Below are 12308 nucleotides of genomic sequence, written 5' to 3' on the forward strand. Positions count from 1 at the left end.
CCTCAGGACCAGCTTTGGGCAGCTCTTTCTTGGGACAACAGCTAGAAACACTGAAATTAGAGATTGCTTCAATAACTTGTAAAGCACAAAGTTGGAGCCACTCTTAATTTATATGAAGGCTTCACCTCTACACCATGACATAACGAAAATTTCTAACATATTTATGGGCTATAAATAACTTAAGTGGACACATGTCAGATGCATCTTTTCCTCAATGTTACCTAAAAGTGTAAATATCCCCACTCAAAAATCATTGAAAAGTATTTTGATCATTTGGTATATAATACTGAGTAATTAGGAGTAATTATTAATATAAAACTAAAAGCAAAATTGCCAACAGTTAGAATCCAAATCTGTAAAATTATAGGCTCAATCTGAAATTTGACGGTAAATATTATAAACATGTTTTCATAATAGGTGCTCAGAAAAGAAAAATTAATAACCAAATTAAAAATGTGGAGTCTCTTGTCCCAAAGAATTAATATATATTAAACAAGTGTGATGACTCTTCATGGATATGTTACTGACACTTTTACTCTTCCTAATTCAGTAGCCCAGTTATGTTTTGTAAGTTATATCTGTTTTATAAACCATTATGAAATATTTAGGACACACAAAACATGTAAAATCAAGACAATAGCTACCAATAGCATACCATATAGTATAGTATGGTATATATAGTATGTATAGTGTCAACATGGTAGAAGCCCCTTTTACTCTCTGAGTGAAAAATTCAGGAGGACTTATGGATAGAGTAGGATCATGAATACTTGAGTAAGCATTACTGATATGGCATTTCAGGTATTTCTTTATAGCAATGCAAGAATGGACTAACACAATGATGTATATACATACATGGGTGGAAGCAATTTGAATTCTACAAATCAAATACAGATCTGCATAATTTCTCATAATAATAAGATAAAAAGTAATTTAAAGCCGGGCGCGGTGGCTCACGCTTGTAATCCCAGCACTTTGGGAGGCCGAGGCGGGCGGATCACGAGGTCAGGAGATCGAGACCACGGTGAAACCCCGTCTCTACTAAAAATACAAAAAATTAGCCGGGCGTGGTGGCGGGCGCCTGTAGTCCCAGCTACTCGGAGAGGCTGAGGCAGGAGAATGGCGTGAACCCGGGAGGCGGAGCTTGCAGTGAGCCGAGATCGCGCCACTGCACTCCAGCCTGGGTGACAGAGCGAGACTCCGTCTCAAAAGAAAAAAAAAAAAAAAGTAATTTAAAAGGAGCAATTCATTTAATTTATTTAGTGTTTCAGAGTTCCCTTGACACATACAAAAATAAATATCTAAATAAAATGTCACATTCTCTTCGGGGCCATTGCTGGCAGTAGTTTTATCAAACATTTTTGTGAATGATCTAGAATTGGCTGTATTCTTGAGATATCTAGTTCCATAGGAAGTAGCGAATTACCTGCAGGAAGATGTGAGAAGTAGGATTGCGCAGATGCAAGTCAAGGCAAACAAGGGACAGGTAAAACATTAGTGGAAATTATATGGCATAATAGGCTCTGGTTATCAGGATAGAATCTAGGAATTCCTAAAGCCTACACTCAGAAGATATTACCCAATGTGGCACTGAAATGAAGCATCAAAATATTGGATATTATCAGGGACCATATTAGAAATAGAAAATACTATTTACTCTTTCACTCTCTGAATGCCTCTATACAAGTAAGGTAGTCATGTTAAGAAAAGTAGAATGAAGCTAGAGAATGTTCCAAGATGGATAACTAAAATGACCAAAAAAGTGAAGGACTACCAACTACGAACAGACTCAACCATGTGTCTCTACCTGGAAAGATGAAATCTGAAAATAGATACGATACAAGTCCATAATTTTGGCTGATTAGAACTTTTTTTTAAATTATATAACTAAAGGAGCAAATGTCAATTTAATTGAACTTCAGGAGAAAGCAAAAGCTGGAAAAATAAACCAATTAAGGAAATATTCAGAGAAATTCACAAACAACTGATTCATATGAAACTGTGGGGAAATTTAAGATTTGTGAGATACTACCTTAAGTTTTGAACGTTAGCATCATGAAAGGGAGTTAAGTCCGTCCACAATACCTTTCCTGATGCCCTTCAGGGACCTAACACTAGTAGGAGGTATGAGAGGTATGACTCAGCATAGTAATTCTTATGCGTAAACAGAGTAAATGTTTGGGAAAACACATACCATTTGGAGTATCTTTGCCACATGTTTGCAAGGATGGTCCATATCTGCCCACTGGGATTCTAGCAAAAGTAAAACCCATATAGGTACTATTTTCACAAAAATTAGCTGTAATAAAGAGAAAAAATTCTTTATTGTAAATCATACTTTAAAAAAATTGAAACCAGATGAAAGTCAAAGGTCAGAACCTATGCAGTGAAATTTGAAAGGCAATAGAAGGCTTATAGAACCCACTGGCCTGTGAGGAACTTCTATACTTCCCTATCTGGTTAAGTTACTGCCATTAGAATAACTAGTATGTTAGATAACAGGTTCCAGTTAAAATGTGCACAATATAAACCTGGGTAGAGAGGGAATGTGAGCTAGGATAGTGTAACAGATTAGTTGGAATCTTCAGAACTAAAAATATAGAGCCTATAGTGGCCAACGGTATCATGAGGATGTGGGCAAAGCAAAAAGGCAAATTCATGGGGTCTGTGGGATATATTGATGGGTAGGAGTATAGGAAATGATGGCAGTGGCTATCTAGGGCTCTGAACCCTAAGCAGACAGCATGAAGTGTACAGTGTTGGGAAGCACACCTCAAATTTAAAAATGGCCTTGAACTTTGATTCTGAGACACGATTGAAATCAAACCACTAACTTAATAACAACTCTTCAAGGTAAAGGAAGAAAAGCTAAAAATTTAATATAAGTATATACTTAAGAAGATGCATCTTGATTTCAGAAAAGTTAAATATATTAGAGTGGTGATATTTGAAATGGGGTATTATGGCATATTACCAATTGAAAGGACCTGAGAGAATCATGTCATTCATTGCCCTGGATTAGTCATTGCAGCCAGGAAACATGACTGTGATTTTGCAGAAAAACTTAGCAGTCAGGAAACAGATAAGGTGCATTGAATATACTGATAAATTGCCCAAGAAGAAAACTCAACTTTTACTATTGAGCTGATAAATACATCCTAAAGCCATCATCATTATGTCCATTGTTTCTGTAACCATTAACTGAAGCTTCTAGAAGCTTTATTGCTATTCTTATTAACACAAGAGTGACGTAAACCTTACACTTTACCATTATCCCAAGTAATTTACCAATTGTACATCTCAGTCCTTTCCACTCTTCTGTACAAATACATCTGCCATCTTCCCAGGTTCCACCATTCCTGCAGAACTCCGTAGGGGTGCTTGATGAGGAAGAAGATTTTCCTAAAGAAACAATAAATAACAGAATAGTCATGAACTGGCTGATTCATTTCTCCTTTCATGCCTGTGGCCACTTAATTTCTACACGTAAAACCACTGCTTTGAGTATCATTGCTGATAAATATTCTTTGTAATATCGTCATTAATAAAACATACACTGAGAATCTACACCAGATGTACAATGCTTACTAGATGCTATGGATACCAAAAAGACATAGTTGAAAGACATAATGCTTTGACCAAGGAGATTAGAATCCCCTGAGAAATCAGAAATTATATAGATGGTAAGTAGATAGATAGATAGATAGATAGATAGATAGATAGATAGATAGATAGAGTCAACATGGAGACTTATAAGTACAGTAAAAACACATAGGAGAGAGGTTGACGACAGAGGTTACCTAGCCAAGAAGACCCGGGAAGAGATAGTATGTGGACTGGATTTTAAAATTACATCTTGAAAAACCAGATGAAAATGGGTGACCCAAGTAGGCAGGATACAAATTGCAAAAATCACAAAAACATGGAAAGTTCTGATGTGTCTAAGGAACAGAGAAGAATTTAACATCTAGCATTGGTTCTGTGTGGAACAACATCAAGACATAGATTCGATTGGAAGGGACTTCATAAACCAAACCAAGAAGATTTAATCTTGAAGGAACCTTAGAGGGGTCATAAAACAAAGGAGTAACATAATAAGGAATTTTTTTTAGGAGGATAAGTGAAGGAGTATGGGAAATGACTGAGGCTAAGGGGCAAGGAAAACCAGTTAAATGAGAACTAGAACTCAAGCAGTGACTCTAAGAAAGTTAGGTGTCACTAGATTCAGGAAGCATACCTGAGAAAGAATTGTTAGGATCTAATGACTAGTTATTTTGAGTTGGGGATAGCAGGGTTTCTAAATTGCAAAACAGAGTGAAATGTGAACAAATTAAGTGGAAGAATACAGGGTTGTGTGCAGTGGTTCACACCTCTAATCCCAACACTTTGGGAGGCCGAGGTGGGTGGATCACTTGAGGTCAGGAGTTCGAGACCAGCCTGAGCAATATGGTGAAACCCCATCTCTACTAAAATACAACAATTAGCCTGATGTGGTGGTGCCTGCCTGTAGTCCCAGTTACTCGGGAGGCTGAGGCACGAGAATCACTTGAACCTGGGAGGCGGAGGTTGCAGTGAGACGAGATCACACCACTGCACTCCAGCCTGGGTGACATAGTAAGACTCCGTCTCAAAAAAAAAAAAAAAAAAAAAAAAAAGAGTTGTTTCTCCCATATTTTCTATTCTCTTCTGAAATGTCTCATAGACCCTGTTGAACTTTAGCCTTCTATACATCAAATTCTTTAATCTCATTATTGTTAACATCTCTTTATATTACTATGTTGAATTACAGTTTCCTAGCTTTCTTTTCCATTCCCTAGTTTTCTCTTTAATTATTAGGGTGTGGAGGGGGGGACTTTATTTGTTTGTTTTGTAGAGACAGGATCTCCCTCTGTCACCCAGGCTGGAGTGCAGAGGTGTAATCATAGCTCACTGTAGCCTCCATCTCCTGGGCTCAAGGAATCCTCCTGCCACAGTCTCCCCAGTAGCTGAGACTACAGGCAGGCGCCACCATGCCTGGCTATTTTTTAAATAATATTTTGTGTTTTGCAGAGATGAGGTCTTGCTACATTGCCAAGGCTGCTCTCAAACTCTTGGCTTCAAGTGGCACTCCAGCCTGAGCCCCCAAATGCTGGGAATATGGGCATGAATCACCATGCTCAGCACCTAATGATTTCTAACCTCCTTTTAAATCACTCATTAATATTTTTATCATTACTATATTTTCCATTTTAAAAGTATTATTTGGTTCTTTTTCAAATTCTCCTATTCTTTTTAAAATACTGTATTTTTCTTTTTTTATTTTTCTCCTATATTTTAAAGGTTTAATCTTGCTAAACATATTTTATATTCTCTCTCAGATTGTTTTGTTATATCCAATTCTGGGAGGGTTAATCCTTTTGATGACATCTGATGTCTCTCCAGCATCATGGTTCACATGTAATTTTGTATTGTAAACTCATCTTTATCTTATTTATTATTCTTCCATGAGACTTTTATGGGTCTTGTTTGTGGAAATATTTCTACAGGAAAATTTCATGATTACTTCTTTTATGATCCTGGGGCACCATCAGTAGTAGTCTTGAACTAGTATTAGGATTATTTTTGGAGATTTCAATACTGTACAGGTAGGACAGATTTAGATTGTAAAGCCTGGAGTTTCAATTACTGGTAGTGACTTTTTTTCCTTACTTATGGCTCTGAACAGGTGACAGTGTTATTTAATGCTTCTTTGGGCTAGTGAGTAAAATTTTTCTAATCTTCTTTTCTTGGTTGATCCTACTGGCTTAGGTATTATGCTGGTGGCTCAGGTCCAGCTCGCTTGCTTCACACAGCATAGAAATCATGCCTCCTGTCTGCCTGAATGCACTGAAATTGCACCAGTGCTTGCTCCCCCTCACAGTATTGACTTTACTCTTTATTTCTGCCACTTGTGATTTTTCTTCAAGAAAGAAAGCCTGCTTGCATATTTGAATTATTGTCATATTTTATTTATAATTTCTATGTTTGTAAACAAGAAGGAGATACATCCATGTCTACTCCTTCTGTCTTTTTGCTGTAAGTCAAGAGTCATTTCTTAAAGTTAAGGAGTAATTTGCCAATTTTTAGAACAAGGGTCTTGGTCCATATCTTCAAATCCTAGCACAATGCCATTGAATAGAAGGTACCCAACAAACATTTGCTGACTGGCTTCTTTGCCATTTGCATCTTGGTTGAGGATATCTAGTCCAAGCTGAACTAACAATTCCTCTGTCACAATCACCTGTTTAACACCTTGTGCTACACCCTTCAAGACACTAGTCTCTGAAATACCTAAATTACCCACAAAATACAGCAAAAATAGTACTGGTATCTTTAAGACTGTATTTTTACGTAAAGAAAGTCAGACTCAGAAAGATGAAGTGGCTTGTTCATATCATCTAACCAGTTTTAGAATTATGATCTTGAAAAAAAGTGACATTAATTATTCATCAACCCAACCCCCTCATGCTACATAAAGGCTGAGTGATTAGTTCCAGATCAGTAATTAAGTGGTAGCAGAGCAGGTGCTAGACCCAGATCTCCTTGTAACTGATCAAGTGCTTCTGCTCCTTCCTCACAGTGCCTGCCTTTACCATTGATTGCAACAGGCAGCATCAGCTTCCTTTTATTTGAGGCTCCATGTTTTGAAATATATATTAAATAGCAATATTTTTCTTTTATAACACCAGTATGATAATAATAATTTTCCTATATTCTTTTAAATTGTACAAAGTAGTATTTCTAGAATTATTAGCCCTATTTTCAATGCTTTTACTACACATTTTCAATGCTTTTAATACACATCTTGGAAGTTTAAGTACAGAACATATACAACACACACATGCTGCTTGAGAAAGTAGCATAAAATAATATTAAAGATTCCAAATAAAAAATGTTAATTTCTTCTCCTAGACAAAATTAGAGTCTGTTTTGAAAAGTTTGATTTTAATAAGTAGGGAAATAAAAATATATTTCCTTAGTCTAAGAAATTTCATCTGCAGATCCTTTCTAGTGCCTAGCTTAGTCTTTTGGGGTTTAAAATCCAGGCATCTCTCATTTGTCCTAATTTGAAATAGTTTGGTGACAATAAAGTTAACTCTTAAATGAGAGGACAATGTTTAGGATAGTTTATTCTGGTTGTAAAGAAAAAACCCTGAAAGATTTATACAAATAAAATACATACAGTCTTTATTTAAGGTAAAGTTTGTCCAGTATTAACTACCTGGTTAAATATTTCAATAAACTGGTTAAATAATTTTTCCTTTTTTAATTCTTATTATACTTTGGTATGCATGGCTAAATATTTTAATAAACATTTTTCCTGATGGTACAGTGTAGCATAAGTATTGAAAGGCAAATGCAGGAAGATGTGCCAGTTCTTACAACTGTTTCTGTTTCTGTTTTGAGCTAGTCAATTGAACTTAATGATTAAACCTATTGTAAACTTTTGGATTGGTAATTTGAGTCTCAATCCAAAGGTCCAATCTAGGTCAATGGTATCTATTCAAGGTATAAACCAGGGAGTGGAGAAAACTATGCTCTGCACTGAATTATCTAAAAATACCCAGAGGATAGCAGCCAACAATTATTGAGTACTTACAATGTCCTAGACATCATCTTAAATTTTTTAATGTATTGACTCATTTAAGCCTCATGGGTTTACTACTATGCACATAATAGGTAGGAAAACTGAGACTCAAAAATGTTGAATAATTTGCTCAAAGTTAATAATTTGCTCAAAGCTAGTGGGGGGCATTATTGGGATCTAAACTCAGGCAGTTTGGCCCCAGAGTTTTCTTTCCCGCTACTCTTGTACATTTTTCCCCTATACTCTCAAGTATCCTTTTTAACCACTATATTCCCTGTTAGATCGTCAACATTTGTGTCATCAAAGAACAACAAGTGGCAGACATACCCAGAATTTCGAGTAAAAATATCTAATACCTGGAAATCCAGGAATAATCCACTAAGCCAAGATTCTAGCCCCTTAGTTTAAGAAAGTAACTTTTAAAATGGAATCAACACTTTAAACATCACTGATTCTGATGTTAAAATAATCCATGCCCCTCAGCCAATTACATAGCCAAACTGGAATAAACTTATTTTTAAAATCCCTTCCCTTTAACAGACATTTGTTTTTTTAATTTAGGGGTGGTTATGTGAGGAAGCAAGAAGGAAGACTGGTTAAGGGGCAGAAGAAAGATTTACAACACCAGGATTAAGACAAAAGGACACTATAGCTGCCTAAAACCAACTTTCTCCCTCCAGAAAACACTACTCTGGACTCTTTTTTTTTTTTAACCCCTAAATGCAAATATCCTCCAGGAACAGTCACATGAGTTAGATTTATTGAGTTTGCCTCTGAAAGAATTACCGCAATTGAGTGAAATTAAAGCCAAGTATCTATGGTCAGATTATTTTTTGACAAACAATAAACTCTCATTGACCTTTCACAACAACCATATTTTCCACAGTGTAAGAGTTATCAAGCCGGGTGCGGTGGCTCACGCCTGTAATCCCAGCACATTGGGAGGCCGAGGTGAGCAGACCACTTGAGGTCAGGAGTTCGAGACCAGCATGGTCAGCATGGTGAAACCCCATCTCTACTAAAAATACAAACATTAGCCAATCATGGTGGCGGGTGCCTGTAGTCCCAGCTACTCGGGAGGCTGAGGCAGGAGAATTGCTTGAACTCAGGAGGCAGAGGTTGCAGTGAGCCGAGATCACGCCACCACACTCTAGCCTGGAGACAGAATGAGACTCCATCTCAGAACAAAAACAACAACAATTATCAATGCTATGAAGTCGGACCTTGGGGATTGGGAATATTTCAACGTCCTGAAATCTCTTGCAGGACTGAAGAACAGGTGTATCCTGTGGTGGAGAATGAAGGCTAGAATATCTGGAGATAAGTGGGGATAAAGAAAAAAAACAGTCCTAGTGGCAAAGAGCAGGAAATTCTATGAACCAGGAGAGGTGTAGAATATGGTCAAGTAAGGCACTACTCATGTGTTTTGAGGTTAAGATACTCTCCCTTTGAGAGGAGTTAAAGAAAACATTTTCTACCACTATGATTGTGGACATCCGTCTGTGATTATATCAGGCTTAGCACAAGTTGGAAAATGCCAATGGGAAGAAATATAATAAAGCTTAATTATGCTTTCATTTTACTTTCATCATCAAGAGTGAAGGGGCCCAAAAGCTATACTGCTTCTTGTGTTTTTCTATGAAGAATGCCCAATGTGAAAAGGCTTGAGTTCTGGCAAAACTGGGATTTGCTCTAAGTGTTTAGCATAGTACCTAGAACATAGTAAGAACTTTTAAAACTATAGGCATTATAATAATTAAATGCATAAATAGCATAAATATTGTTGTACATCAGTGTTTACTGCCAAATCAGAGTAACTTCTTATTGAAATTTACTCAGAGAAGAATTTGAATTTTTTTTTTATTTTTCACAACGAGGCCAATACTTTTTGAAGAAAAATAAAAGTGAGAGAGACTTAATTATATGTTCTCTTAATTTATATATGTTACTCCAGCCTGGAGTAATTATTCAAAATAAATTTTGAATGCAATAAAATTAATTTATGCAAAATTTTGTGTTTATATATATTTTCCCTACTAAGACATTTATAGCTTTCATCAGTTTCTCGGAGATATGTATGACCTCTTTCCCCCTTAAAAAAATGTAAAAACAATTTATGTCTATACCTGAATAAAGGACCCCAAGCAAGGATATTCAACAAATACATAGGATGGGATGGGATAGGATAAAAAGAAATGGAGTAGAGTGGAGTGGAGTGAAGTGAAAAGAAACAGAATTTACCAACTCAAATACATTCTCAATAAAATGTACAAGGCAAAATAGTAACAGCAAACGGTACCAGTCTTTCACTCTTTTTCTTTAAATGATAGTGAGAACCTTCTCCTTTCCCATTGGGTTTACCCCAAAGCTAAGAGATAACCCTTATATAAACAGCCAATTGAAAAATGCTGCTCAGAACAGGAGAAAAGTTTGTCTTTTTGAGGAGCTGGTATACCTCTACTGTTAGACATGGGATCTTTATTGTTTATTATGCCTCCTTTTGGATCTTAGTACTCAGAAAGTTCAGGAATATATTTTGTATTTATTTTAAGCAACTCCCCCCAAGGCTTGAACTTTCATATTTTGTCCCCCACCCTGCACTCTTTCTCATGTTGTTTTTGTACTTTGATCCTTGTTCTTAATGGTTTTGCTATAACTGTGTCCTTTATAAGTCACCATAAATTTCCCTTTAAAAATCGATGTCGCTTACATAAAGAAAAAAAGGAAGGGAGGGAAGGAAGGAAGGAAGGAAGGAAGGAAGGAAGGAAGGAAGGAAGGAAGGAAGGAAGGACAAACAAAACTTCGAGAAGTATGCCCTTTAAATGAGGTCTTATAAATTTGGCAGCCTTAATGGGGTAAAATCCATAGTTCATAATTTTTTAACCTGAATGAAACTATTTTACAACCTTAAACAAACAAACAAAAACACATTTGCTCCAAGTTTAAATTTTACTATTTTTATTCTGGTAAATTTTCTCATTCTAGTTCTCTAAATACTGGTTAGGGCAATGGGGTAGGGGGAGGACAGATCCATCCCCAGCTACCACTCCATCAGCAGCCAGTATGTCAGATCCCTCTGTTGGTCTTCAACAGTGGATCTTTGCAGCCATGCTCCATGCTCCTGCTAGCTCCCCAACCTTCTGTCCTCCCCCAGTTACCTGCTCAGAGGGCATACTGCCTCTCCTGCTGCCTTTCCCGATCAGCATTATTTACCCTTATTTATTGTTTCATTAGAAGCTTTCTCTGGTTTTCACGAAAGGGAGTATGTAGCCCATCCAGCATTGAATTCTTTTATGGAGAAGCTCTACAACCCAAGGGATCCCACATTAGGATCATTGAAATTTTGCGTTCTGAGTTCCAGCGGGCTTTTCTTTAACATCATTGTTTTACTCACTACTTCCCCTCCCACGTCCTCCTTTTCCAGGCCATCTCTGGCACACAGCAGGGGACTAACAAATGTTTGCTGAATAATCAGGAAAGTCATTTAAAAATGTTTTTTAAATTTTTGATTAGTTTCCTACATCTGGAAAGTGGGAAATTTGTGTGCAACCATGAGATCATTTCACTTAAACCTTAGTGATGAGTTTCTTTAACTTCTCTTTTAAAACGAAATTCCATTCTGTGTATGTTTGATTGTGTGTGTGTGTTATGCATGTGTGTGTATGTGCTTGATGCATGTGTGTGTCCTTGTTCATAACAATTTACCCTTTCCTGAATTTAGCCAAACAGAACTAAACATGTGTTACTAATTGTTTTAATTATTACTCTTCTACCAATTCAGTCTGGAGTTAAAAGAGCATAAAGAGGCCAATTCAATTAGATCACTCTTCCCCCTGCCCACTCACACCCACACCTATTCATTTCTATTCAACCATCTGCTAGGCTTAACTGACTTGGTCTTTTATATCCCATAAATGGCATCTTGGTGGAATGCCTCAGACTGGACAAGGTACCTCCCAGTACTTGTGCATCAGGTGGCAGGGACAGAGGTCCCACACCTTCTCTTACTCTGAGTTAAACATAGCAGGACAACATTACCTCTTTGGATCCTGACCACAATCCTCCAGATGCCCAGTGCCAAAATGATGCCAGTCAGTAGTCCACACACGACAGCCACCAGCACCCTAAGGTTCCAGGCACGGCAGGAAGCCATGGTGAAGCCAAACCACAAATCCACTCCTAGGTGAGAAACAACTAGCTTCTTTTCTTCTTGAGCTAATAAGTTTAATCAGAAACTATTCTAAAACAAAAAAACAAGTCCTCCCCTCAGTGATCTGTCAGACGGATGTCTTTATATTTTAGGACTTTTGAGGCTAATCCAGTAGGATGCAGTTTGAATCTCCTAATAAAAGGGGCATACTCTGCTTTCAATTTCCTCATCCTTCACTGAAGGAGAACGTGAAAAAAGTGATTAGAGTTATGGGAATAGGGAGATAACTCAGGGCAATAAAGAAGAAGGGGAGGGACTATCCACAAGGGTCAAAGAGTGAATGTCCAGAAAAGCCACAGAGTGAAGGAAGGGAACAAAATAGAAGAAACAAAAGAGAAAAACACAAAGGCAGTGGATGCCAGTAGTCACCTATGGCTCGGCTTCCTGTGTTTTTGTCTTGGGAGGGTACAGCAGAGATAGACTGGCAGGTGCTTCAGACCACACAAAACACTCTGTCGGGGAAATGAACTAGGTTGTCAATAAGAGGATAAA

The 12308-nt window shown here is 37.2% G+C and overlaps 1 protein-coding gene across 1 annotated transcript in view; it reads right to left on the bottom strand.

Annotated features, from left to right (window-relative positions):
- Positions 1 to 12015, bottom strand: part of ADGRG7 (adhesion G protein-coupled receptor G7) — a 73545-nt gene extending 61530 nt beyond the window's left edge. The window contains exons 1-3 of the mRNA XM_003261739.2: positions 11645 to 12015; positions 3289 to 3402; positions 2195 to 2299 (exon numbers count right to left, since the gene is read on the bottom strand). Coding sequence (XP_003261787.1) covers positions 2195 to 2299; positions 3289 to 3402; positions 11645 to 11759 — 334 coding nt within the window. The 5' untranslated portion in view covers positions 11760 to 12015. The remainder of the gene's footprint in view (positions 1 to 2194; positions 2300 to 3288; positions 3403 to 11644) is intronic.
- Positions 12016 to 12308: the final 293 nt, after the last annotated feature.

The sequence above is a fragment of the Nomascus leucogenys genome, chromosome 21 (assembly GCF_006542625.1).
Source record: "Nomascus leucogenys isolate Asia chromosome 21, Asia_NLE_v1, whole genome shotgun sequence".
Lineage (NCBI taxonomy): Eukaryota > Metazoa > Chordata > Mammalia > Primates > Hylobatidae > Nomascus > Nomascus leucogenys.